We start from the raw sequence: 24331 nt of genomic DNA on the forward strand, positions 1-24331 counted from the left end.
TGGTGTTTGAACAGAGGGAGCTCTAAAAGAGGCACACCTCTCCCCGAGTTGACAATTGGGGAGGGGCCTTGCTCCCTCTGCTCAGTTGTCTTGTAATTGATTTCCAATTTGGAGAAAGGGGCTCTCAGAGAGAGAGGGGAGAGACAGAGAGAGAGAGAAAGTTAGGGGGGGTGGGGAAGAGGGAAACTGTGAGGGCAGATCTCCCCTCACAGCGATGGGTGGGTGTTTTTCTTGGGGTGCACTCCTACCAGATGATGGCAAAACAAACACAGTCTTTGTAGATGGTCTTCGGGTGGGGGAGAAGATGTCTTCACCTGGGACAGCTGGAGCCACCCAGGCACACACTCCCAACGATGTTAAATAGGTGATTAATAGTTCTTCAGCCAGGTAGCTCCAGCTATCCCAGGCTAGGCAATGGGGGAGGGGTGCTTCAGTGGTGTGTGGGGCCTAGCTGTAAGCAAGACCCCCACACACACTTCCACACACACACACACCCCGCGATGTTCCGGCCCTCTAGCAAGTCTTCTTTCCTCCCCCCACCGATACAACAAAGTCTTTTGTAGGCCTCTCCGACATCTCGCTCCGCCTCCAGACTCACCACGCCACTCCCTCCGACTGATGAGCCTTTTGTAGGCATCTCCGACATCCCACTCCGCCTCCAGACTCACCGCGCCACCTCCTCGAGTGATGAGCCTTTTGTAGGCCTCTCCGACATCCCACTCCGCCTCCAGACTCACTGCACCACCTCCTCGAGTGATGAACCTTTTGTAGGCCTCTCCGACATCCAACTCTGCCTCCAGACTCACCGCGCCACCTCCTCGAGTGATGAGCCTTTTGTAGGCCTCTCCGACATCCCACTCCGCCTCCAGACTCACCGAGCCACCTCCTCGAGTGATGAGCCTTTTGTAGGCCTCTCCGACATCCCGCTCCGCCTCCAGACTCACCGAGCCACCTCCTCGAGTGATGAGCCTTTTGTAGGCCTCTCTGACATCCCGCTCCGCCTCCAGACTCACCGCGCCACTCCCTCCAACTGATGAGCCTTTTGTCGGCCTCTCTGACATCCCACTCCGCCTCCCGACTCACAACGCTGCTCCCTCCGACTGATGGGCCTTTTGTAAGCCTCTCCGACGTCCCGCTTCGCCTCGCAACTCACCAGCAATGGTACGATTTATTTAATATTGCCTCTCCTCATTCTTCCCACCAAAATGTATCGCTTCTGTGCATCACATTTTATCTGCCATGTGTCTTCCCATTACACCAGTCTGTGTGTGCTCCAGAAGCCTGATACTATCCTTCTCATTGTTCACTACATTTCCCAGTTTCGTATCATCTGCAGACTTTAAAATTATGCCCCATAAACCCATGTCTATATCAGTAATACAGATCAGAAAGAGCAGTGGGCCTAATACAGTCCCCTGGGGGACGTCACTGTATACTTCCGTCCAGTCTGAAAAGCATCATAACTCTCTGATTTCTCTCCCTTTGATTATTTTGTATCCATGTTGACACTGTGCCTATAATCTCACGGACATTAATTTCACTAACAAGTTTTTTCGAGGGTAAATATAGCCACATCAACTGCACACACCTAATCAACCCTCTCCAATAATTTCTCAAAGAAATTGATCAAGTAAGTCCAACACGATGTGCCTTTAATAAATCCGTGCTGCCTTTCATTTATTAGCCCAGACGTTTGCAAACACAATTTAATGTTGTCACAGATTGTTGTCTCTAAAAGTTTACCCATCAGCAACCTTAGGCTGACCGGCCTGTAGTTGCTAGGCTTATCCTTCTTCTAAACAGGAGTGTAGCATTTGCAATCTTCCACTACTCTGGCACATATCTAAAGACTGTGGTCAGAGCCTCCGCAATTTCCACCCTTACTTCCTCAGTAACATAGGATCATCCCACCTGGACCAGGTGAGTTTTCTAATTTGAGGACAGGCAATATTTTAATTATCTCATCTTTATCCATTTTCATCCTTTCAAATAGCACTACTGCCTCCTCCTTTGTTGCTACATTGGAGGCATCATCTTCTCCAGTGAAGACAGGTGCAAAGTATTCATTTATTTGCTCAAGTATACATTTCGCCAAAAGAACATCTCATTTTTGGTCTGTTCCTGTGACAACCCTTTTCATCGTTATATGTTTAGAAAATGCTTTTATATTCTCTTTTATGTTAGTTGTTAATCTATTCTCATGCTCTCCCCTTGCCCTTCTTATTCCTTATTTACATTTTCTCTGTACTATCTGTATCCAGCTTCATAAGCTCCTTTTTCTGTCTGATTTTAATCTCCCTATATATATTCACCCAGGGAGCTCTAGCTTTGGATGCCCTTTCTTTCCCCCTCGAGAGAATGTGTATAATCTGTACCCGAACCCATTCCCTCTTTTAAGGCCTACCAATGTTCAATTAGTGTTTTGCCAGCAAATGTTTGATTCCAATCCACTTGGGCGAGATCCCTTTTCAACTCACTGAGGTTAGCCCTCCTCCAGTTAATTATTTTTATGCTTGATTGTTCTTTGTCCTTTTCCATAACTATTCAAAACCATGATATTATGTCACTGATCCCCCACTGAAACATGCTCCACTTGTCCCACTTCACTCCACAGAACTAGATCCAGAACTGCTTTCTTCCTCGTTGGGCTGGAAACACACTGATCAAAAAAGTTATATTCTTCATATTTCATGAATTCCCACCACCATCTCGCCGTTTACTCTGTTGCTATCCCAGTCTTTTCTAGAGAAATTGAATCCCCCATTACCCGCTCTGTAGTTCTTTCACCTTTCTGTAGGATGTCTGCAAATGTTCTCTTCAATCACTTTACCACGCCTACAGTATAAGCCCAATAGCATAATAGGTCATGTATTGTTTCTTAACGCTAACCCAATAGATTCAGTCTTTGACCCCTTAACTAAATCACCCCGCCCAATACTACAATAATTACGTTGATGAGGACTGCTACCCCTCCTTTTTTTCCTTCTCTACCTTTCTTGAATCCCATGTGGTGACTTGTGCCTGAAGTTCACCAACCTTGTGTAAGAATCTACGTTCATTGACACACATATACTGCAAACCCACCTTAGACTGCCTGGCATTTGCCCGATCTGATCCTTCCTATTTCTGAACTACTCTTTACTCTCATGCTACTTGTCTCTCCCAATCCTCTGTGCACCTTGTTTTTCTCCTCTAATGTTTCATCCAGGTGCCCATCCTCCTGCCAACTTAGTTTAAACCCTGTGCCACAGAACTAGTTATACTTCCCACGACGATATTGGTCCCAGCATTGTTGAGGTGCAATCCATCCACCTTTACCATGTCCCTCCTGCCCCAGAACTGGTTCCATTGCCTCCCAGAATCTGAAGTCCTCCCTCCAGCACCATTCCTGTTGCAATGTGTTAACCTATGTTATACTACGCTTCCTATAGTCACTAGTACTGTGGTACTGGAGGAATCCAGAGACCATTACCTTTTGGGTGCTGCTTTTTCTTTCCTCCTAAGCTTCTGAAACTCTGACTGCAGGACCTCAACTCTTTTCTTTCCTGTGTCGTTGATTCCCTCATGGACCACTACATCTGGCTGCTCCCCTTCCCCACACAAAATGTGCTGCATTCTCTCAGTGATGTACCCGCCTTGGTTCCACAACCGTTAATAACCTTGCGTGACAAAAATCTATCCATCTCGGTTTTGTCATTTTCAATTGACCCCCAGCCTCAACAGTTTTTTGGGGAAGAGATTCCAGATTTTCATAAACCTTCATCTGAAGAAATGCTTTCTGATTATCGGCCCTGAATGGCCTGGCTCTAATTTTAAATTGATGCCACTTTGTTCTCGACTCCCCACCAGGTGCAACTGTTTATCTCTAGCTACCCTGTCAAACCTTCAACACCTCCGTGAGATCAGCCCTTAATATTTTATAGTCAAGGGAACAAAGACCTAGTCTACATAACCTGTCCTCAGAATGTAACCCATTTTTCTTCGGTATTATTCCGGAGAGTCTGCATTGCACCCCCACCAAGGCCAAGATATCCTTTCTGAGGTGCTGTGCCCAGAGGTGAACGCAATACACCAGATGGTGTCTAACCAGAGCTCTGTACGGCTGTAACATAATTTCCACCCCTTTTTGTTCCATCCCTGTTGACAGAAAGGATTCGGAAGCACAGTTCCACTAGCTAGTGAGTACAGAAATAAGAAGATAGAGCAGATGAATACATGGCTGGAGAGTTGGTGCAGGAGGGAGGGCTTTAGTTTCCTGAGGCATTGGAACAGCTTCTGGGGGAGGTGGGACCTGTACAAGCCGGACGAGTTGTACCTCAACTGAGCCGGGACTAATATCCTCATGGGGAGCCGGGGGGGGTGGGTGCGGGGTTGCTAGTGCTGTTGAAGAGGGATTAAGCTAACTTGGCAGGGGGATGGGAACCTGAAAATAGATTCAGTAGGGAGGAGAGTAAAGCTAGAATTAGAAAGCAAAAATAAAGAAAGTGAGTTTGAAGGAGAGAGGAAACAAGCAGCAAAAAAGGATAAAAAAAATAAATTTAAAGGCACTTTGTCTAAATGCACGTAGCATTTGTAAAAAAAATAGATGAGTTGACGACACAAATTGAGACAAATGGGTATGATCTGATAGTCATTACAGAGACGTGGTTGCAAGGTGACCAGGGCTGAGAATTAAATATTTAGGGGTACTTGACAATCCGGAAGGACAGACAGAAAAGAAAAGGAGGTGGGATAGCTCTATTGATAAAGGATGGAATCACTGCAATAGTAAGAAATGATATTGGCTCAAATGATCTGGATGTTGAAACAGTTTGGGTAGAGATAAGGAACAATAAGGGGAAAAAGTCACTAGTGGGGGTAGTCTATAGGCCCGTAACAGTAGCAACTCTGTTGGTCAGAGCTTAAACCAGGAAATAGTGGGGGCTTGTAAAAAGGGAACAGCAATAATCATGAGTGATTTTAACTTCCATATTGATTGGATAAATCAAATTAGTCAGGGTAACCTTGAGGAAGAGTTCATAGAATGCATAATGGATGGGTTCCTTGAGCTGTATGTAATGGAACCAACCAGGGGCAGGCTATCTTAGATCTGGTCATGTGTAACGAGACAGGATTAATGAACAATCTTCTAGTAAAGGATCTGCTTGGAATGAGTGATCATAGCATGATTGAATTTCAAATTCAGATGGAGGGTGAGAAAGTTGGATCTCAAACCAGCGTACTAAGCTTAAATAAAGGAGGCTATGAAGGTATGAGGGCAGAATTGGGCAAGGTGGACTGGGAAAAGAGCTGAAAATGTAGGACAGTTGATGGTGTACATTTAAAGAGATATTTCACAACTCTCAAGAAAAGTATATTCCAGTGAGGAGGAAAGGGTGCAAGAGAAAAGATAACTAAAGAAATAAAGGACGGTATCCAATTAAAAACAAGGGCATACAAATTGGCCAAAACTAGTGGGAGATCAGAAGACTGGGAAGCTTTTAAAAGCCAGCAAAGAACGACTAAATAAATGATTAAGAAAGGGAAGCTAGACTATGAAAGTAAACTAGCACAAAATATAAAAACAGATAGCAAGAGTTTCTATAGGTATATATAAAGGGAAAGAGTAGCTAAAGTAAATGTTGGTCCCTTAGAGGACAAGACCGTGGAATTAGTAATGGGGAACATGGGGAAAGCAGAAACTCTGAAGAAATATTTTGTATCAGTCTTTACGGTAGAGGACACTAACAATATTCTGACAGTCAAGGGGTTATAGCGGGGAGGAACTTAACACAATCACAATCACTAAGGCGGTGGTACTCAGTAGGATAATGGGACTAAAGGCAGGTAAATCCCCTGTACCTGATAGCTTGCATCCTAGGGCCTTAAGCGAAGTAGCAGCAGGGATGGTGGATGCATTGGTTGTAATTTACCAACATTTCCTGGATTCTGGGGAGATTCCAGCAGATTGGAAAACTGCAAATGTAATGCACCTATTTAAAAAAGGAGGCAGGAAAAAGCAGGAAACTATAGACCAGTTAGCCTAACATCTGTTGTTGGGAAAATGTTGGAGTCCACCATTAAAGAAGCAGTAGCAGGACATTTGGGAAAGCAAAATTCAGTCAGGCAGAGTCAGCATGGATTTATGAAGGGGAAGGCATAGAAACATAGAAACATAGAAAATAGGTGCAGGAGTAGGCCATTTGGCCCTTGGAGCCTGCACCACCATTCTATAAGATCATGGTTGATCATTCGCCTCAGTACCCCTTTCCTGCTTTCTCTCCATACCCCTTGATCCCTTTAGCTGTAAGGGCCATATCTAACTCCCTCTTGAATATATCTAACAAACTGGCATCAACAACTCTCTGCGGTAGAGAATTCTACAGGTTAAAATCTCTCTGAGTGAAGAAGTTTCTCCTCATCTTGGTCCTAAATGGCTTAAACCTTATCCTTCGACAGTGACCCCCTGGTTCTGGACTCCCCCAACATCGGGAACATTCTTCCTGCATCTAACCTGTCCAATCCCGTGAGAATTTTATATGTTTCTATGAGATCCCCTCTCATTCTTCTAAACTCAGTGAATACAGGCCCAGTTGATCCAGTCTCTCTTCACATGTCAGTCCTGGTCATCCCGGGAATCAGCCTGGTGAACTTTCGCTGCACTCCCTCAATAGCAAGAATGCTCTTCCTCAGATTAGGAGACAAAAACTGAACACAATATTCCAGGTGAGGCCTCACCAAGGCCCTGTACAGCTGCAATAAGACCTCCCTGCCCCTATACTCAAATCCCCTAACTATGAAGGCCAACCAACGTACCATTTGCCTTCTTCACCGCCTGCTGCACCTGCATGCCAACCTTCAATGACTGATGTACCATGACACCCAGTTCTCACTGCACCTCCTCATTTTCCTAATCTTCCGCCATTCAGATAATATTCTGCCTTCATGTTTTTACCACCAACATAGAAAACCTCACATTTATCCAAATTATATTGCATCTGCCATGCATTTGCCCACTCACCTAACCTGGCCAAGTCACCCTGCAGCCTCTTAGCATCCTCCTCACAGCTCACACCGCCACCCAGCTTAGTGTCATCTGCAAACTTGGAGATATTACTCTCAATTCCTTCATCTAAATCATTGATGTATATTGTAAATAGCTGAGGTCCCAGCACTGAGCCCTGCAGCACCCCACTAGTCACTGCCTGCTATTCTGAAAAGGACCCATTTATCCCGACTCTCAGCTTCCTGTCTGACAACCAGTTCTCTACCACGTTAGTACATTACCCCCAATACCATGTGCTTTAATTTTGCACATCAATCTCTTGTGTGGGACTTGTCAAAAGCATTTTGAAAGTCTAAATACACCACATCCACTGGTTCTCCCTTGTCCACTCTACGAGTTACATCCTCAAAAAATTCTCGTTTGATAAATTTGCTGGAATTTCTTGAGGATGTAACAAACAGGGTGGATAAAGGGGAACCAGTGGATGTGGTGTATTTGGACTTACAGGACGCATTTGACAAGGTGCCACATAAAAGGTTACTGCACAAGATACAATTTCACGAGGTTGGGGGTAATATATTAGCATGGATATAGGATTGGCTAACTAACAGAGAACAGAGAGTCGGGATAAATGGTTCATTCTCTGGTTGGCAACCAGTAACTAGTGGGGTGCCGCAGGGATCAGTGCTGGGACCCCAACTATTTACAATCTATATTAACGAATTGGAAGAAGGGACTGAGTGTAACATAGCCAAGTTTGCTGATGATATAAAGATGGGAGGAAAAGCAATGTGTGAGAAGGACACAAAAAATCTGCAAAAGGACATAGACAGGCTCAATGAGTGGGCAAAAATTTGGCAGATGTAGTATAATGTCGGAAAGTAGGTCATGCATTTTGGCAGAAAAAAAATCAAAGAGCAAGTTACTATTTAAGTGGAGAAAGATTGCAAAATGCCGCAGTACAGTGGGACCTGGGGATACTTGTGCATGAAACACAAAAGGATAATATGCAGCTACAGAAAGTGATCAGGAAGGCCAATGAAATCTTGGCTTTTATTGCAAAGGGGATGGAGGTTTAAAGCAGGGAAGTCTTGCTACAGCTATATAAGGTATTGGTGAGGCCACACCTGGAATACTGGGTGTAGTTTTGGTTTCCATATTAACGAAAGGATATACTTGCATTGGAGGCAGTTCAGAGAAGGTTCACTCGGTTGATTCCGGGGATGAGTGGGTTGACTTATGAGGAAAGATTGAGTAGGTTGGGCCTCTACTCATTGTAATTCAGAAGAATGAGAGGTGATCTTAGAAAGATTATGAGGGGGCTTGACAAGGTGGATGCAGAAAGGATGTTCCACTGATAGGGGAGACTAGAACTAGAGGGCATAATCTTAGAATAATGGGCCGTCCATTTAAAACAGAGATGAGGAGAAATTTCTTTTCTCAGAGGGTTGTAAATCTGTGGAATTCGCTGCCTCAGAGGGCTCTGGAAGCTGTGACATTGAATAAATTTAAAACATAAATGGACAGTTTCTTAAACGATAAGGGGATAAGCGGTTATGTGGATTGGGTGGGGAATTGGAGCTGAGTTCATGATCAGATCAGCCATGATCTGATTGAATGGCGGAGCAGGCTCGAGGGGCTGTATGACAGACTCCTGCTCCTATTTCTTATGTTCTTGTGTTCTTATGTTTATTCTGAAACCTGCTCAGGTCGTGCAGTTTTGCAGAATGGTGTTTAACAAGGCCTTAACAGGGCGAACATAATTTAATCACAAATTGTGAATCCTGCAGTCAACAGCAAAGATACTGTCATCCCATTAAATTGGACTGAATATCAACTGAGAACTTTGGGATGAAATAAACAATTGTAACACTCACTTCCTGCATAAATAGATTTGTATTTCATAACGTAACTTATGGCCATTTTCTGCATAAGATTCTACAGGGAGGATCTGAAAACCACAAAACAACACAATACAATCAACTTGGACTCAGTACTTTGAACAGTCACAACCCAGATAAACGTTTTTATGATACAGTGCTATCAGTCAATGTATTGGTTTTGTTGATCAGGGCCCACCTAATGGCACTGATTAACCAATCTGGCTGTTAGATGTTGTACCTGGAAACCTTTACCCCACTGTGATATTTGCTTGACAGAAACGTGGAATTGTTTGCATTTTCTTACCCAAATAAAGTAACTTCTAACATTAAATTTACATGCTGAATCTTAAAAGTTTAGAATTTAAATAAAAACCAGTTCCATTTGAATCCAGGAACAACTTTTTCACATAAAGTATTGTGCGAATGTGGAACACTGTGCCCAGAACTAACCCTATCAGCAAAGCCTTCTTTTCCATCATCCCTCATGGATTTATTTAGCTTCCCCTTTAAGGCTCCAATGCTATTCACCGCATCTACTTCATGTGGCAGCAAGTTCCACATTCTAACCACCTTTTGGGTAAAAATGTTTTCCTGAATGCTTTACTGGATTTACAACTGCCTATCCTATTTTTATGGGCCCTCGGTTTGGAATTCTCCACAAGTGGAAACATCTATACCTCATCTACCCCAAAAAAACCTCTTTGTAATTTTAAAGACCTCTATCAGGTCACCCCTCAGCTTTCTCTTTTCTAGAGAAAAGAGCCCCAGCCTGTTCAGTCTTTGCTGATAGTAATAACCTCTCAGTTTTGGAATCAATCTTCTAAATCATTTTTGCAGCTTCTCCAGTGCCTCTATATCCGATTTGTAATATGGAGGCCAGAAGTGTACGTAGTATTCTCTGTGTGATCGAACCAAGGTTCTGTACAAGTTTAACATAACTTCCCTGTTTTTTGATTCTATTCCTCTCGAAATGAACCCCAGTGCTTTGTTCGCATTTTGTGGCCTTATAAACTTGTGTTGCTACTTTTAATGATTCGGAGAACACCTTTGTCGAAGCATACAAGAGTATGGGCCTTACAGTAAACATCCGTAAGACAAAGTTTCTCTACCAACCTGCCCCCGTCAAAAAGTACTGTCCATGATTATCAAGATTCATGACGAGGCCTTGGACAACGTGGACCATTTTCCGTACCTCGGGAGCTTACTGTCAAAAAGGGCAGGCGTCGATGACGAAGGCCAACACTGCCTTCAGTGTGTCAGGTCAGCCTTCGGTCGCCTGAGGAAGAGAGTGTTTGAAGATCAGGAACACAAACCCAGCATCAAGCTCATGGTCTACAGAGCAGTAGTGATATCCACCATCCTATATGTTTTAGAGACATGCACTTTGTACAGCAGGCACCTCAAAGCACTGGAGAAGTACCACCAACGATGCCTCAGCAAGATCTTGCAAATCCATTGGCAGGATAGACGCACCAACGTCAGTGTTCTCTCTCAGGCCAACATCCCCAGCATTGAAACATTGACAACGCTCGATTATCTCCCATGGTCGGGCCACATTGCCTACATGTCCGATACGAGACTCCCAAAAGAAGTGCTGTACTCAGAGCTCCGACAAGGCAAGCGAGTCCCAGGTGGGCAGAGGAGACGCTTCAAGGACACCCTCAACGCCTCCTTGAAAAAGTGCACCATCCCCACCAACACCTGGGAAACCCTGGCCCAAGACCACTCAAAGTGGAGGAGAAGCATCCGGGATATCGCCGAACACCTCGAGTCTCTTCACTGGGTACACACGGAAACCAAGCGCAAACAGCGGAAGGAAAGCACAACAACCCAAGCACCCCACCCACCCATCCCTTCAACCACCATCTACCCGACCTGTGACAGGAACTGTAGGTCCCGCATTGAACTCATCAGTCACCTGAGAGCTCATATTAGTGTGGAAGCAAGTCATCCTCGACTCCGAGGGACTGCCTAAGAAGAAGAATAAAGTTTGCCCCTATTTCCTCGACCAAGTTACACTCTTACTTATTCCTCCTACCAGAATGCACCACCTCACATCTATATCGAAATTCAGATGCCATTTACATTCACATTCTGCAAGTTTATTAACAGCTTCCTGTATTGCAGTCTTCCTCAGTAATAACTATACTCCCCAATTTGATGTCAGCCACAAATTTAGAAATTGTACAAATCGTTTATGTATATTGTGAACAACAGTGGTCCCAGAGCGATCCCAGTGGAACATCACTTCACACCTTCCGCCAGAGAGAGTGGATGGGGAGGGAGGGGACAGAGTGGAGGGAGGGATGCCGATTCACCATCATTGGTTTTATACCTTCGCTCGGAGGCAAAATGACCTGGGGAGTGTAAATCAGGAGCGAAGGCCTGATCTGTACAAACGTGGCGTCCTATTTGACCCTGAGATGAGCTTCCCACCACATATCTACATCATCAATAAGACTGCCTGCTGCCACCTTCACAACATTGCCCAACTCCTCCTATGCCTCAGCCCATCTGCTGCTGAACACAATCTCCACGTTTGTTAACTGTAGTTTTGACTATTCAAATGCTCTCCTTGCCGGCCTTCCATTCTCCACCCAACATAAAATGAGCTTGTGCAATATGCTGCTGTTCGTATTGCAACTCGCACCTAGTCACGTTTACCCATCACCCTGTGCTTGCTGATCTACATTGCCTTCCGGTCTGGCAACACCTCAATTTTAAAATGATCATCCTTGCTTTCAAATTCAGCCCTACAACCGCGTCCCCTCACCCATCCCTCCCACCCCTCCCCCACCCGCCACCTACTGCCCACCTCCAGAGATCTCTGTGCTCCTCCAATTCTGGCCTCTCGAGAATCTCTGATTTTAATCTCTCCACCATTGATGGCTATGCTTTCAGCTGCTTAGGCCCGAAACTCTGGAATTCCCTCCATAAACCTTTCAGCCTCTCTACCTCTCACTCCTCCTTTAAGGCACTCCATAAAACCTACCACTTTGACCAAGCTTTTAGTCACCTGTCCTAATATCTGCTCCCGTGGCTTGGTGTTAAAGTTTGGTTGATGATATTCCTGTGAAGTGCCTTGGGACGTTTTACTACATTGAAGGCGCTACATAAATGCAAGTTGTGGAAGTTTTTGTTGAAAGGCGAGCAAAGTGGAGATTGCTTGTTTCAATGTCTGGTCAGGCTTGACCATAGATTCCAGCTTTTTTTTCACTCTTTGCTGCATTGCAGATTTTGTGTGAAAATACGTGGGAGTGTGGTTCTGCCAGTCCTGAATGTAATTATATTCACTGATGTTACGCCCTCACCAACACCACCTGCAGAGTAAGTGAGTGTAAGACAGGCTTGCTGTGGGTTCGAGTTATTAAAAAACACTGAACTACAGGCTCTGGAACACATTCCAGGTACTGTTTCTTTTCCCTTTTCTCTCAATTCTCCCCCAGTCCATTAAGAAAGGCATTGTGCTGTACTGGAGCAGGTTTGCCTTATTCTCACAGCGCTCAGTGGTTTCACCCATGTTGGCCACTCTTTAACCCTGGGCTTTAGATAGTCGGCATTCTGGGGCTATTCCACCTTGATGGGCAATATTACAGGCCGCCTTTGTCCTAACTATGGGCTTTAAATAGGGGGCATTGTGAGGTTATTCCACCACGGGAGGCATTATTACAGGGCGTATTTGTCCTAACTGTGGACTTTCGATAGTGGGCATTCTGGGGTTATTCCACCGCGGGAGGCATTATTACAGGGCACCTTTGTCCTAATTGTGGGCTTTAGATAGCGGGCATTCTGAGGCTATTCCACCACGGGGGGCAATATTACAGGGCGTCTTTGTCCTAACTGTGGGCTTTAGATAGTGGGCAATGTGAGGCTATTCCACCATGGAAGGGCATTATTACAGGGCGCCTTTGTCCTAACTGTGGGCTTTAGATAATGGGCATTCTGGGGCTATTCTACCGCGGGGGTCATTACTACAGGGTGTCTTTGTCCTAGCTGTGGGCTTTAGATTGTGGGCATTGTGAGGCTATTCCACCGTGGGAGGCATTATTACAAGCCACTTTTGTCCTAACCGTGGGCTTTAGAGAGTGGGCATTCTGGGGCTATTCCACTGTGGGGGGGGGGGGCATTATTACAGGATGTCTTCGTCCTAACTGTGGGCTTTAGATAGTGGGCATTCTGCAGCTATTCCACCGCGGTGGTCATTACTACAGGGTGTCTTTGTCCTAACTGTGGGCTTTAGATAGTGGGCATTCTGAGGCTATTCCAGCATATTATTACAGGGCATAAGAACATAAGAACATAAGAAATAGGAGTAGGCCATTTGGTCCCACGAGCCTGCTACGCCATTTAAGAAGATCATGGCTGATCTGATCTTGGGCTCAGCTTCACTTCCCCGCACGCTCCCCATAATCCTTCAGTCCCTTATTGTTCAAAACTCTGTCTATCGCCACCTTAAATTTATTCAATGACCCAGCCTTCACAGCTCTCTGGTGGAAAGAATTTCACAGATTTACAACCCTCTGAGAGAAGAAATGTCTCTTCGTCTCAGTTTTAAAATCGGGGTGGCTCCTTAGTCTAAGATTATGCCCTCTAGTTTTAGTCTCCTCCATCAGTGGAAACATCCGCTCTGAATTCACCTTGTCAAGTCCCCAATAATATTATACGTTTCAATAAGATCACCTCTCATTCATCTGAATTCCAATGTGTAGAGGCCCTTCCTACTCAACCTTTCCTCATAAGACAACCCCCTCATCTCGGAATCAACCTGGTGAACCTTCTCTGAACTGCCTCCAAAGCAAGTATATCCTTCCTTAAATATGGAAACCAAAACTGCACGCAATATTCCAGGTGTGGCCTCACCAATACCCCGCAAAACTGCAGCAAGACTTCCTTGCTTTTATACTCCATCCCTTTTGCAATAAAGGCCAAGATTCCATTGAACTTCCTGATCACTTGCTGTACCTGCAGACTCACCTTTTGTGTTTCATGTACAAGTACCTCCAGGTCCCGCTGTCGTGCAGCATTTTGCAATTTTTCTCCATTTATATAATAACTTACTCTTTGATTTTTTTCTGCAGAAGTGCATAACCTCACACTTTCCAACATTATACTTCATCTGCCAAATGTTTACCACTCAATTAGCCTGTCTATGTCATTTTGCAATTTTTGTGTGCCCTCCTCACACATTGCCTTTCCTCCCATCTTTGTATCATCAGCAAACTTCACTACTTTACACTCGGTCCCTTCTTCCAAGTCATTAATATAGATTGTAAATAGTTGGGGTCCCAGCACTGATCCCTGTGGCATCCCACTAGTTACTGATTGCCAACCTCAGAATGAACCATTTATCCCGACTCTCTGTTCTCTGTTAGTTAGCCAATCCTCTATCCATGCTAATCTATTACCCCCAACCCCGTGAACTTTTATCTTGTGCAGTAACCTTTTATGTGGCAGCTTGTCAAATGCCTTCTGGAAGTCCAAATACACCACATCCACTGGTTCCCCTTTTTCCACCCTGTTCGTTACATCCTCAAAGAATTCCAGAAAATTTGTTGAACATGATTTCCCTTTCATAAATCCATGCTGACTCTGCCTGATCGAATTATGTTTTTCCAAATGTCCTGCTACTGTTTCTTAAATAATGGACTCCAACATTTTCCCAACCACAGATATTAGGTTAACTGGTCTATAGTTTCCTGCTTTTTGTCTGCAGGATTTATCACTGTGAATCTCCTGGTCCACAATGTGTAATATCACTGGGAATCTCTGGGTCCATAATGCATAGTATCACTGGGAATTTCCGGGTCCATAATGCATAGTATCATGGGGAATCTCCGGGTCCATAATGCATAGTATGACTGAGAATGTCCTGGTCCATAATGTGCAGTATCACTGGGAATGTCCGGGTCCATAATGCACAGTATCACTGGGAATGTCCTGGTCCATAATGTGCAGTATCACTGGGAATATCCTGGTCCATAATGTGCAGTATCACTGGGAATATCCTGGTTCATAATGCACAGTATCACTGGGAATCTCCGGGTCCATAATGTGCAGTATCACTGGGAATATCCTGGTCTATAATGCACAGTATCACTGGGAATCTCCGAGTCCATAATGCACAGTATCACTGGGAATGTCCTGGTCCATAATGCACAGTATCACTGGGAATCGCCGAGTCCATAATGTGCAGTATCACTGGGAATATCCTGATCCATAATACACAGAATCACTGGGAATCTCGGAGTGCATAATGTGCAGTATCACTGGGAATGTCCGGGTCCATAATGCACAGTATCGCTTGGGAATCTCCGAGTCCATAATGCACAGTATCACTGGGAATCTCCGGGTCCATAATACACAGTATCACTGGGAATCTCCTGGTCCATAATGTGCAGGATCACTGGGAATGTCCGGGTCCATAATGTGCAGGATCATGGGAATGTCCTGGTCCATAATGCACAGTATCACTGGGAATATCCTGATCCATAATGCACAGTATCACTGGGAATATCCTGATCCATAATGCACAGTATCACTAAGAGTATCCTGATCCATAATGCACAGTATCACTGGGAATGTCCTGGTCCATAATGTGCAGTATCACTGGGAATGTCCTGGTCCATAATGTGCAGTATCACTGGGAATGTCCGGGTCCATAATGCACAGTATCACTGGGAATATCCTGATCCATAATGCACAGTATCACTGAGAGTATCCTGATCCATAATGCACAGTATCACTGGGAATGTCCTGGTCCATAATGTGCAGTATCACTGGGAATGTCCTGGTCCATAATGTGCAGTATCACTGGGAATGTCCGGGTCCATAATGCACAGTATCACTGGGAATGTCCTGGTCCATAATGTGCAGTATCACTGGGAATATCCTGGTCCATAATGTGCAGTATCACTGGGAATATCCTGGTTCATAATGCACAGTATCACTGGGAATCTCCGGGTCCATAATGTGCAGTATCACTGGGAATCTCCGAGTCCATAATGCACAGTATCACTGGGAATGTCCTGGTCCATAATGCACAGTATCACTGGGAATCGCCGAGTCCATAATGTGCAGTATCACTGGGAATATCCTGATCCATAATACACAGAATCACTGGGAATCTCGGAGTGCATAATGTGCAGTATCACTGGGAATGTCCGGGTCCATAATGCACAGTATCGCTTGGGAATCTCCGAGTCCATAATGCACAGTATCACTGGGAATCTCCGGGTCCATAATGCACAGTATCACTGGGAATCTCCTGGTCCATAATGTGCAGGATCACTGGGAATGTCCGGGTCCATAATGTGCAGGATCACTGGGAATGTCCTGGTCCATAATGCACAGTATCACTGGGAATATCCTGATCCATAATGCACAGTATCACTGGGAATATCCTGATCCATAATGCACAGTATCACTGAGAGTATCCTGATCCATAATGCACAGTATCACTGGGAATCTCTGGGTCCATAATGTGCAGTATCACTGGGAATGTCCTGGTCCATAATGTGCAGTATCACTGGGAATGTCCTGGTCCATAATGCACAGTATCATTGGGAATCTCTGGGTCCATAATGCACAGTATCACTGGGAATCTCCGGGTCCATAATGCACAGTATTACTGGGAATCTCCGGGTCCATAATGTGCAGTATCACTGGGAATCTCCGGGTCCATAATGCACAGTATCACTGGGAATGTCCGGGTCCATAATGCACAGTATCACTGGGAATCTCCGGGTCCATAATGCACAGTATCACTGGGAATGTCCTGGTCCATAATGTGCAGTATCACTGGGAATCTGCGGGTCCATAATTTGCAGTATCACTGGGAATCTCCGAGTCCATACTGCACAGTTTCCCTCCACTGGGATGTGCATCAGAAAGTAAAGGAAGAAATATGAGTGCAGGGAGAAGGAATATGAGTGAAGACCAATATGGGGCTTATTTATGTGATAAAGCAGAGCATCTCTGCTGAATTTGTGAATGTCGAGATCAGGGTTAGAAACTCTATTCAGTTGTAGCGCTAAATGGGTGCCCTGTAATATGCCCCAGTTGATTTTCCCTTCAATCAAAGTGAATGGAAATGAATATTGGGCGGTGTGTATAACAGGCGCGCGGTACATTACCACCTGTTTAGTGCTAATGCCCAATAACAATTTCTATCCCAGTGTATAAGAAAAAGTTATCTCAAGAGAAATATGGGTGAATGTGCAGAATGTTACAATGCAGGTTGGCGATGAGGCCAGAGGAGATTGTGAAAATCTGCACTGAGCCCTGACATTTCTGCCTGGTCACAGAAACAAAGGTTGGCACATTCAGCTCAGTAAATGGCCCCAAGAGAAGTAAGAATGGGGAATGAACAACAGTAACAACAACTTGCATTTAAATAGCACCTTTAACATAGGAAAACATCTGAGGAGCTTCACAGGAGAGATTATAAAGCAACATTTGACACCAAGACACATAAGGAGATATTAGGACAGTTGACCAAAAGCTTGGTTAAAGTTAGATTTTAATTATTATCATAAAGGAGGAGAGAGATGTGGAGGGGCAGAGAGATTTATGGAGGGAAATCCAGATGTAGGGCCTCGGCAGCTGAACTCACGTCCACAATTGATGGAGTGATTAAAATCCAGGATCTGCGACAGGCCAGAATTGGAGGAGCGCAGAGCGGAGGTTACATAGATAGGGGAAGGGCGAACCTATCAATGGATTTCAACACGAGGATGCAATTTTTAAAACCATGCCATTGCCAGATTGGGATTGAATGATGGCCTACATCCTAGTGTCTTAAAAGCAGTGGTTTCAGAGATAGTGGATGCACTGGTTGCAATCTACCAAAATTCCCGGGAGTCTGGAGAGATGCCACGGATTGAAAAACTGCAAATCTAACGCACCTATTTAAAAAAGGAGGGAGGTGGAAGCTGGGTCATTGAATAAATTTAAGATAGAGATAGACAGTTTCTTAACCGATAAGGGAATGAGGGGTTATGGGGAGCGGGCAGGGAAGTGGACCTGAGTCCATGATCGGATCAGCCATGATTGTATTAAATGGCGGAGCAGGCTCGAGAGGCCATAAGGCCAACTCCTGCTCCTATTTCTTATGTTCTTATGGACCAGGATATTCCCAGTGATACTGTGCATTACGGACCAGGATATTCCCAGTGATATTGTGCATTACGGACCAGGATATTCCCAGTGATACTGCGCATTATGGACCCGGAGATTCCCAGTGATACTGTGCATTATGGACTCACAGATTCCCAGAGATACTACACATTACGGACCAGGACATTCCCAGTGATACTGTGCATTATGGACCCAGAGATTCCCAGAGATACTACACATTATGGACCAGGATATTCCCAGTGATACTGTGCATTATGGACCCGGAGATTCCCAGAGATACGACACATTATGGACCAGGATATTCCCAGTGATACTGTGCATTATGGACCAGACGATTCACAGCTTGTATCTGCAGTTGAGTTTGACGGACAGATGGGAGATAATCCTTTTTGTAAAATCCACAATGCTATTCGCATTTTTATGGCTTTATTTACCGGCACTTGTACTTTCAGGGATTGCTGTGATTGAACCGTTAGATCTCTGTCATCGTCCACACCTTCTGCATCTTTCCATCGTGTGACTGTTTCCTTTCTCCCGCATTATATTATCTCTCGTTGTGAGCCGCATTCTGTGCACATCTATACCATATAACTTTTACAAGATCACAGACTGGATTAGTTCTTTTGAGCAGAGGCGAAGGAAAGATCGGGGACTAGAATATCCAGAATTATCACAGGACCTGATTTGGAGATCACTGCCAACCTAGATACACACAAGTGTGTGTTTTCCAAGTTTAAAGTGAACTTCTTAAGGCAGGAGCTTTGAAGATCAGTTGTGCCTGTATCGGATGGTCATTACCAACGATTCCAAACAGCTTGGAATCCTATCACTGTGGTGAGAGGTGGGAGAGAGTTTCTCTTATTGCCACTGCCTGTTGAAAACACTGTTTACAGCAGGAATATTTCACCTCATTGCTACTTACAGCAAACATATAAATGCTCAGTCTACGAAATTAGCAACCAGTGGGTATCTCTTGCAGCTCTTGTTGGGATTTATTGTTGACAGGAATCTCCTCACCTGCATATTATTGTGTATGTAGGCACCTTGTTAATGACTCCACGAGGCAGGGTATGGTACTTAAACTGTGTAGACTGTAGTCCTTTATTGCAGCTCCTAGAGTGAGGACACTAAGAGGTTAGCTCCCTTTTATACTAGGTTACCTGCAGTGTACAGGTGACCCTTAGGTCTCCAGCAGCAGCACCCCCTGCTAGGTGTCTAGGTAAGGTGTGTACAGGGTGAAGGTACATTCAGTGTTACAGTACATCATAACATTGTTGGCATGCACACATAACACATATGATGTTAATGCAAAGCCCAATTTGTTCTGAACAAGAATCTACTATAATTGTGGTTTTGTGTGTACACACCAGAGAGGCTTTGTACACTTGGGCCAGTTTCAGCTGAGGGAAAAGGCATGCACTTTAAATTGTGCATGATTGAAATGTGGTGCTTAGGTATTTGTGTGTCGATATTGCAAAATACGCACTTTTAGCAATATTGTATGTTTTTAATGTTCTGGGCATTTCTCTGAGTGTGGGTCTGTGTGTGACCCGTGTTTATGTCTGACTGTGTGTGCACACCTGTATATTTGAAGCAAGTGTGTTTATCTGTGAGAGTTTGTCCAGACTTATCGAGTCAAGGTCCTTGGTGATTTGGAAGTATTTGGGGAGTTTCTGTCAAGGTCCCTAGTTGTTATTCGGACATAAACGCGTAAAGTTTGTAACGTGGGACTGGAGTTCCATATGGCACAGTCCCTCTAGTGGTAGGTTTCCTTTCCTCAAGGACATTATGAAGCAGTTGAGTTTTTGTACTTCAATCCTTACCATAGTGAATTTCTGGCATTGGCCACAAATTGACAGATATTATTAAATTCAGTTGTAGCGTTTTTCCCTGATGGGATTCAATTCCACAAACTCTGGGTTGCTAGCACGATACCATAGGCACTTCTTCCCACACCCTTCTGTCAAGCAAAGTGAGACAGACTCTGCTCCTTGCATTCCGGAGATGTCTCTTGTCCAGCAACATTTGTCACTTATCCAGCAACATTTCCCCCATTTGTGATGATAGACTGAATACATGATAATGATGATCCCCACATTATTGATAGAGATGGTCCTATTGTCAGACAGATTGTATAAAATAAGGATTACAATGATCAATGATAGGTTATGAGCTTCACTATGTAATTACAAACATTGGTCTAGAAATTCATCAGGGCGGTGGTAAAAAGCGGCCAGTATCAGATTGACCGCCCGTTATACGCTGCACCTGATATTCAATCCCATTGACTGCATTGTAACTGAATATCAGGCGCTGCCTATAACAGGTGGCCGATTTACGACTGCCCGGTTTGCACCATCGCCCGAGAGGAATTTTGTGGGCCACAATCTGTAAAGTCCTGTCCCTACAGTACAGATTCACATGAGGCACATACTGAAGTCAAGGTCACTCAGGACCTGCACCTTCATTACACAGCTCTCGAATGCCACACTTGCCTGAGACCTGTCCTTATATACCTGTCTGGGACAGGTATCCAGTGTCTCCTGCAAGTGCACCCCTGGTGGTAAGGTAAGCTAGTGGTTACAGGTCATATCTAGTTATAGTCATGTACAGCACGGTAAGATACAGTTATGTACAATAGTGTGAGATACATGACATCACCCTCCCCCAAAGTCTTATTGTCTTTATAGGTTCATTCTCTCAGGTGGTCTACACTCTCGCGTGGAGCGTCTTAGTTGTGGTTTAGTTGTTTGCCTTGGTGCCTGTTGTTCTTTCGATGTGATTGCTGGTATCTCGCCTGGGCTGTCTGTTTCGTTCAGTATGATTGCTGGTGTCTCGCCTGAGCTGTCTGTTGGGGTTGCCCTTTCCTCAGGTTGTTCCCTCTGTCTGTCCACCAGGTGTGGTGTGAGTTCCACATTGTAGTCTGCTTCTGGTTCAGCAGTGTTGTTGGTAAATCTACTGTTTACTTGGTCTACATGCCTCCGGCAGGTTTGGCCATTGTCCATTTGTACCACCAGTAGCCTGTTTCCTTCCTTGCCTGTTACTGTCCCTGCAAGCCATTTGGTTCCCCTACCATAGTTTAGCACAAACACTTTGTCCCCTATCTCATTCCACCTCCCCCTCGAATTTCGGTCATGGTACTCGGTTAGCTTACGGCGCTTTGCCTCAATGATTTCATGCATATCTGGGAGGATTAATGAGAGCCTTATCTTTAAGGTCCGTTTCATCAATAGTTGCGCGCGGGGAACTCCAGTCAATGAATGAGGATGAGATCTGTATGCCAGCAGCAGTCACGACAGGTGGTCCTGCAGCGTGGGACCTTGGATTTTGAGCATGCCTTGTTTAATGATCTGCACTGCTCGCTCCACCTGGCTGGTGAAGACTGGCTTGAACGGTGCCGTCCTCATGTGATTTATGCCGTGGGCACTCATAAAATCTTGGAATTCTGCGCTGGTGAAGCACGGACCATTATCACTGACCAATATGTCAGGAATGCCGTGCGTTGCGAACATGGTTCCAAGGCTCTCCACAGTGGTGGAGGTGGTGCTCGAGTTTAAAATGGTGCATTCGATCCACTTTGAAAATGCATCTACAACTACGAGGAACATTTTGCCCATGAATTGACCCACATAGTCTACGTGCACCCACGACCACGGTTTGGTGGGCCAGAGCCAGGAGCTCAGGGGGGCCTCCCTGGGGGCATTACTGAGTTGGGCACAAATGGTGCACCATTGGACACAGAGCTCCAAGTCTGCGTCAATACCAGGCTACCAGACGTGGGATCTGGCTATGGCCTTCATGAGAACGATCCCTGGGTGCTCGCGGTGGAGCTCCCGGACAAATGCCTCTCTGCCTCGCAGAGGCATAACTACTCAGCTGCCACAGGCAATCTGCTTGTAGTGACAGCTCATGCATGCGCCTATGGAAAGGTTTGATCTCCTCGGGGCAGGCATCGCGAGCCTCTGCCCGGTCACCAGTTAAGACACATCTTTTTAGTAGGGATCACGTGGGGTCGCTGGTCGTCCAGGCTCTGATTTGACGAGCCGTCATGGGCGAACATCTGGACTCAAAGGCATTGATTGCCATGACTATCTCACAGTTCAGTTCATCAGACCCTTCCGTGGTCGCCAGGAGTAGCCTGCTAAGCGCGTTGGCATAGTTGTCTGTGCCTGGTCTGTGCCTTATGGTGTATTGGTAAGAGGCCAGCATGAGTGCCCACCGTTGAATGCGTGCCGAGCCATTGGCATTTATTGCCTTGCTCTCGGATAGTAGGGACGTGAGGGGCTTGTGGTCAGTTTCTAAAGTGAACTTGGCGCCGAACAGATATTGGTGCATCTTTTTGACACCGTACATGAACGCGAGCGCCTCATTCTCCACCATTCCGTACCTGCGCTCCGCCCGGGAAAGTGACCTTGAGGCATAAGCTATGGGTTGTAATTTACCCACACTATTGACATGTTGTAAAACGCATCTGACCCCGTATGCTGACGCATCACATGTAAGAACTAGCTTTTTATCTAGATCAAAGAAAGCCAAAACACTGTTGGAACACAGAAGGTTGCGTGCCTTATTGAAGGCGCGTTCTTGGGCGTCCCCCCAAAACCAATCGCACCCCTTTCTGAGTAGAACGTGGAGAGGCTCCAGCAGCATGCTTAAGTTCTGCGTAAAGTTCCCAAAGTAATTGAGTAGCCCGACAAAGGCGCACAGTTCTGAGACATTCCGGGGCCTGGGTGCCAGACAAATTGCTTCGGTTTTGGACTCTGTTGGGCAGATTCCATCAGCGGAAATCCTTCTGCCCAAAAATTCAACCTCGGGCGCGAGAAACAGGCACTTGGATTTCTTAACTCTTAGGCCTATCTGATCCAACTGCTTTAGTATTTCCTCTAAATTGCGGAGATGGGAGTCGGTGTCCCTGCCCATGCTAAGTATGTCGTCTTGAAATACAACCGTCCCCGGGATGGACTTGAGCAGACTCTCCATTTTGCACTGGAATATAGCAGCTACCGACCTGATGCCGAATGGGCATCGATTGTACATGAAAAGGCCTCGACGTGTGTTGATGGTGGTGAGTAGCTTAGACTCATCGGTAAATTCTTGCATCATATACGCAGTTGGTGAGATCTAGTTTTGAGAAAAGTTTTTCTCCAGCCAATGTGGCAAATAAATCCTTCGCTCTGGGCAGCGGGTATTGGTCCTGTAGGGAGACTCTGTTTATGGTAGATTTGTAGTCCCCACAGATTCGTACGGATCCATCAGGCTTCATGACGGGGACGATGGGACTTGCCCAGTCACTAAATTCCATGGGTGAGATAATGTCTTCCCGCAGAAGCCTGTACAGTTCATGTTCAATCTTTTCCCTCATCACATAGGGCACAGCTCTAGCCTTGTGATGGACTGGTCTAGCATCCTGTGGGATGTAGATTTTGACTTTAGCCCCTTTGAAGGTGCCCACACCTGGCTGAAAGAGATGGGCTAATCAACTTCGAACTGTTGAGCAGGAGGTCCGTTCCTCTGACGACATGGCGTGAACATCATCCCATTTCCAGTTTAGCTTTGCCAGCCAGCTTCTCCCCAGCAGTGCTGGGAGATCTCCGGGGACAATCCACAGGGGAAGTTGTCCCTTTGTGTGTGACTGAGAGCATGGCGCTGCCAAGGACTGGGACGATTTCTTTGGTATAGGTTCTTAGTTTGGTGTTGACCCTTGTGAGCTTTGGTCTGTCTCTTTTGTGCGACCACAGCTGTTCAAATTGTTGAGCGGTCATGAGAGATTGAATCGCTCCCGTATCCAGCTCCATGTTGATGGGTATCCCGTTGAGTAGGACCCTCATCATTATTGAGGCATCTTGTTGTAAGAACAGTGTCCATTGATCGTGTTGACCTGCTGTACCTTGGTGTCCCGGGTACTTCCCCATCGCCTGGTCCGCTTTCCGACCCCTCCGATTCGTATACCAGCCAAGCTGCCGTTTTTCTGCCCATGTGGGCCAGATGCCCTGTATAGTCGCAGTTTCTGCAAACAGCATGCTGAAATCGACACCCCCTTGATGTGTGCCTTCCCCCACATCTCCAGCCCAGACCGCTTCAATTGTTTCCAAAGGATGAGCTGCATCTGGCTGATCTCCCTTGAGCTTCTCTCAGTTTGTAGTTGATTGCTCGCATTGTGGGTTGATGAGGTGTGAATGGCCGTTCATGTGGCCCTTGATGGCTTCTGGCGCCACTGCCTGCTGTTGAAGGCCTTCTCTCCTGCCTTTGTCTGTGTGTGGGTGTAGCGGCTTGTTTCACGCTGTGAACCCCTTGTTCCGATGTTTCGTTAGTTGTCATACCCGCAGTG

At 45.6% G+C, this 24331-nt stretch overlaps 1 protein-coding gene and 1 pseudogene across 1 annotated transcript in view; both read right to left on the bottom strand.

Moving 5' to 3' along the window:
- LOC139230588 (class I histocompatibility antigen, F10 alpha chain-like) overlaps nt 1–1061 on the bottom strand; it is an 85705-nt gene extending 84644 nt beyond the window's left edge. The window contains exon 1 of the mRNA XM_070862413.1: nt 669–1061. Within this exon, the coding sequence (XP_070718514.1) occupies nt 669–1061 (393 nt within the window). The remainder of the gene's footprint in view (nt 1–668) is intronic.
- LOC139230206 (nuclear factor 7, brain-like) overlaps nt 1–24331 on the bottom strand; it is a 926603-nt pseudogene that overhangs the window by 881837 nt on the left and 20435 nt on the right.

Source organism: Pristiophorus japonicus, chromosome 19 (assembly GCF_044704955.1).
Source record: "Pristiophorus japonicus isolate sPriJap1 chromosome 19, sPriJap1.hap1, whole genome shotgun sequence".
Classification (NCBI taxonomy): Eukaryota; Metazoa; Chordata; class Chondrichthyes; family Pristiophoridae; genus Pristiophorus; species Pristiophorus japonicus.